Source organism: Pygoscelis adeliae, unplaced genomic scaffold (assembly GCF_000699105.1).
Source record: "Pygoscelis adeliae isolate BGI_AS28 unplaced genomic scaffold, ASM69910v1 Scaffold92, whole genome shotgun sequence".
Lineage (NCBI taxonomy): Eukaryota > Metazoa > Chordata > Aves > Sphenisciformes > Spheniscidae > Pygoscelis > Pygoscelis adeliae.
Window position 1 is genome coordinate 2,994,183 of NW_008824306.1, and position 3,282 is coordinate 2,997,464.

The following is a 3,282-nucleotide window of genomic DNA, read 5'->3' on the forward strand; positions in this document are numbered from 1 at the left end:
CGCAGACCTGTGCGTACACAGCTTGCCTTCAGCCTGGCCCACTTCCTTCTCAATTTCTTCCGAGTACCCATCCTTGGGCATCTGCCTCTTCTTCGTGATGCTGACATAGGGCTCTTCAACTCTGCCGGCATGGAAGTAAATGTAAAAGACTTCCACACACCTACAAGCAAATCAGTAAATAGAGTAACAGGAAAAAATGAAAGAAAAGCATAGGTCTTTCCACTCCTTAGTATTTTAAGCCATCACATACCAAGTCATTTGTTCACAGAGCAAAGCCTGTACATTTCTCCTCTTGGTAAATTTGGAATATGGCAGATTTCACCCTTTAAAACATGAACTACATGCGACCGGAGGGCAAGAATCTGGCAGTGCCCTTTGGGCTGCTTGTAGTACTCAGACACAGGAGGCGGCTTAGTTGTTTCCTATGAGCTGCCCTTGCTCTCTGCTGTCCTATTAAAGTCCTTAAACTACTCATCTACTGCAATGTTCACAGGCTCCCAACCCAGGAGGCAAGTTGGAAGTCTTTCTTCAGATTCTCATGTCTTTCTCTTGGTGTTAGCTGTACATCTGTGACATGGCAATAAAACCACTTCTCATACCTTCACCTTAAACAAACAATCTCAAGACACTGGAGAGAAGCTCAAGGTACGAGTGGGTGCACACACCTCAAACAGTTGGACTCCAGTCCTTGCTTTACCAAGCAACGGTCCCAAAACACAACTAACAAGCCATAGCAGCAATAACGAGAACAAGCAGTTTAGAGCCTCACAACTCTGGATATTAACATTTTTTAAAAAGACACAGAAATACTGTGTCTTTTTAAAAAATGTTTTACTATTTAAAAAATAGCTTTACTCCTTACGTTTGCTTATGTAAACTGTTTATTGCACTGTTTAAGGATTATTAAAGACAGTCTTGCAAAAATATTCTAAATAAGAAGACGCAGTGTTTTCAGTTGCTGCAGCTCTTTGTACTTTAAACACAGGTGAACCAAACCCTCTTGTTTATGTAGGTCTAACTTACAGACTAACTTTCAAAGAAAAAAGTGGTGCCAGCACATACATTTCTATTCATAAATTACATATTGTTGTAATACACGCTGCCTCTACCCATGCACAGAGAATAACCCATACATTTGGGAGGGAATGGAAAAGGGCTAAAGGGGTTGGCAGCAGCAAATGCTGTAGCAATGAGGACAAGTTGGCTCCCTGAGTATTAAAGAAGATAATACAGCCTCAGACACATTTATGAAAGGAAAGGTTCTGAAACTTCCTTCCAATGCCTATTTTTAGTTTGGCAAAAACTTTAGAAAAACTATTCTAAGAGACTTGCTTGGGTATGAAGGTGTCAAGGGTGGGCTTGGGCATCAAGCAGGACCCAAAACACAGAGGGGAACAGTCAACCTTGTCTGGGAAGTAATTACAAGCAAGGATCTACTGAGGTACAGATGAAGTCACAAGCTGAGGGGGAAGGGAGAGGAAAGAAACGCTATTTCTGTCACATTGCATAGGGTCCTAAAAATACAGGGCCTGCTGTGGAGGAGTCCATGTACAGCAGGGCCATAAAGGATAAATGGCATTGACAACTGAAAAATAAACCCCCCAAAAGCCCAAACCCAGTGCAGACACAACCTGTTTTCTCTTTTACGCCTAACATGGTAAGGGCTTCAAGAAGAAAAACAATCGTAGTGTGAGCACCAGGACTGGTGACGGCTGGCTTCCAGCCCAGAGGGAAGCTCAGGGGACAGAAACCCTCACTGCGAGGGCGACCTGTGGCACCAGCTCTGGTCACATCTCCTCCCATGGCCTGACACGCATGGTATCTTCTTCTTGTGTAGGCATCATCCTCTGATGAGGACTGAGCTGTCTTCTTTCCTTCCATAGTGCCTGCTGGGGTTCATCTCCTCCACCTGGTTGCCTCTGTAGGTAATACTTGCTGGAATGCAGCATCTCCAAGTCGCTGACAGGTCAGATTTGGCCAGTGAGTTTTTGTAATGTACAAATAGGGCTTATCTTCTATTTAAAAGTATCTCACAATCACAAAGCACAGAGCTATGCTTGTCTGAGACTTTGAATTCCCATTTCCTTCTCAGCTTGATTTTTTTTTTTCCCCCCCAACAACCACCAAGTCAGAGTCTAACACAGCCTTTTAGGGGAAAGCTCACAGACCGAACAGTAAAGCAGCACTGACAGAAATTCAAATAAAAGCATACTGATATTTGTTTTAGTAAACTTGATTTAATTTTTCCCCCTAGCTGGACCACTAGCAAGTTTCACCTGCTCTAGACAGAGAGCAGTTTTAGGATCCTGTAGTACTATCCTTGATTCACTAGGCTTCAGCTACTATTATCACTAAAGCTATTTGAAGTGCCTGGTGCACTGGAGGCTCCATTCACAGTGGAGACTTTCTATTTTCCCCTTGTTAATCTTTTTAGTCCCTGCCAGTCTTGTTCCATGTGAAAGAATCCACACAGCCGAAAATAGGTGTGAAAAATTAATAAAGCACAACAGCTTATGAAGCCAACAGAGATTTTGAAACCAGCAAATTGATTTTATTCCAAAAGAAAGATCCCAGAACATTTTTGTCTCACTTAGTATTCACAGCCATCTATTCATCCTGAGCTGAGGGTAAGTCTGAAGCTATTACGGAAAACGAGATCTCAGCATCAGCCTCTGAACTCTTGCTGTGTGTGATTAGAAGCAGATACAGTCTAGGGACCCATCTAACAAATATGCAGTAATCCCATAGAAGAGATAAGATTCATGAGACTACTAACTATAGCAAATATTATAGTCAACAAAACGTTGGGTTTTGGAGCAAGCATTTGGTTTGTATTTATTAGCTAGGTATTAAGTAGCAGTATATTGTTTGTGATGGGAAATTTTATGTCTGTATAGAAACGCAAACACAATGTGAAATTAATGGTCTGATGAGCAAACCTTAGGGCCAAAGGGGACTTTTACCAGTACAACAGAGTAATAAAAATGGTATGTGCAAGCACTCAGATTACATCAGTAATGATGCCCACCTTCTTCTGAGCCCTGCCCATTCCGTGCAAGAGTATCTCTGGAGGTCATGCCTTCTGGGGCCAATAACAAATGTACTCAAGACTCTAGCTGGCACCACTGCCCAAGGAACTGCTTCAAACAGGAGCAGATTGGCAGCTGATACACTAGAAAGAAAGAGCACCAATCCAAATGTTTAAGTAATAAAGTGTAGGAGGGGCATAGGCACTTGAAGAACCATCCAGGTGAGAAGGGTTCAGAACAGTGATGAAGAATC

The 3,282-nt window shown here is 42.5% G+C and overlaps 1 protein-coding gene across 1 annotated transcript in view; it reads right to left on the minus strand.

The window, feature by feature from the left end:
- The window catches only part of XK (X-linked Kx blood group), an 8,942-nt gene extending 7,061 nt beyond the window's left edge, over positions 1-1,881 (minus strand). The window contains exons 1-3 of the mRNA XM_009318915.1: positions 1,655-1,881; positions 700-720; positions 1-163 (exon numbers count right to left, since the gene is read on the minus strand). The exon at positions 1-163 is cut by the window's left edge and continues 91 nt beyond it. Of these exons, the coding sequence (XP_009317190.1) occupies positions 1-163; positions 700-720; positions 1,655-1,881 (411 nt within the window). The remainder of the gene's footprint in view (positions 164-699; positions 721-1,654) is intronic.
- Between the last annotated feature and the right edge of the window lie 1,401 nt (positions 1,882-3,282).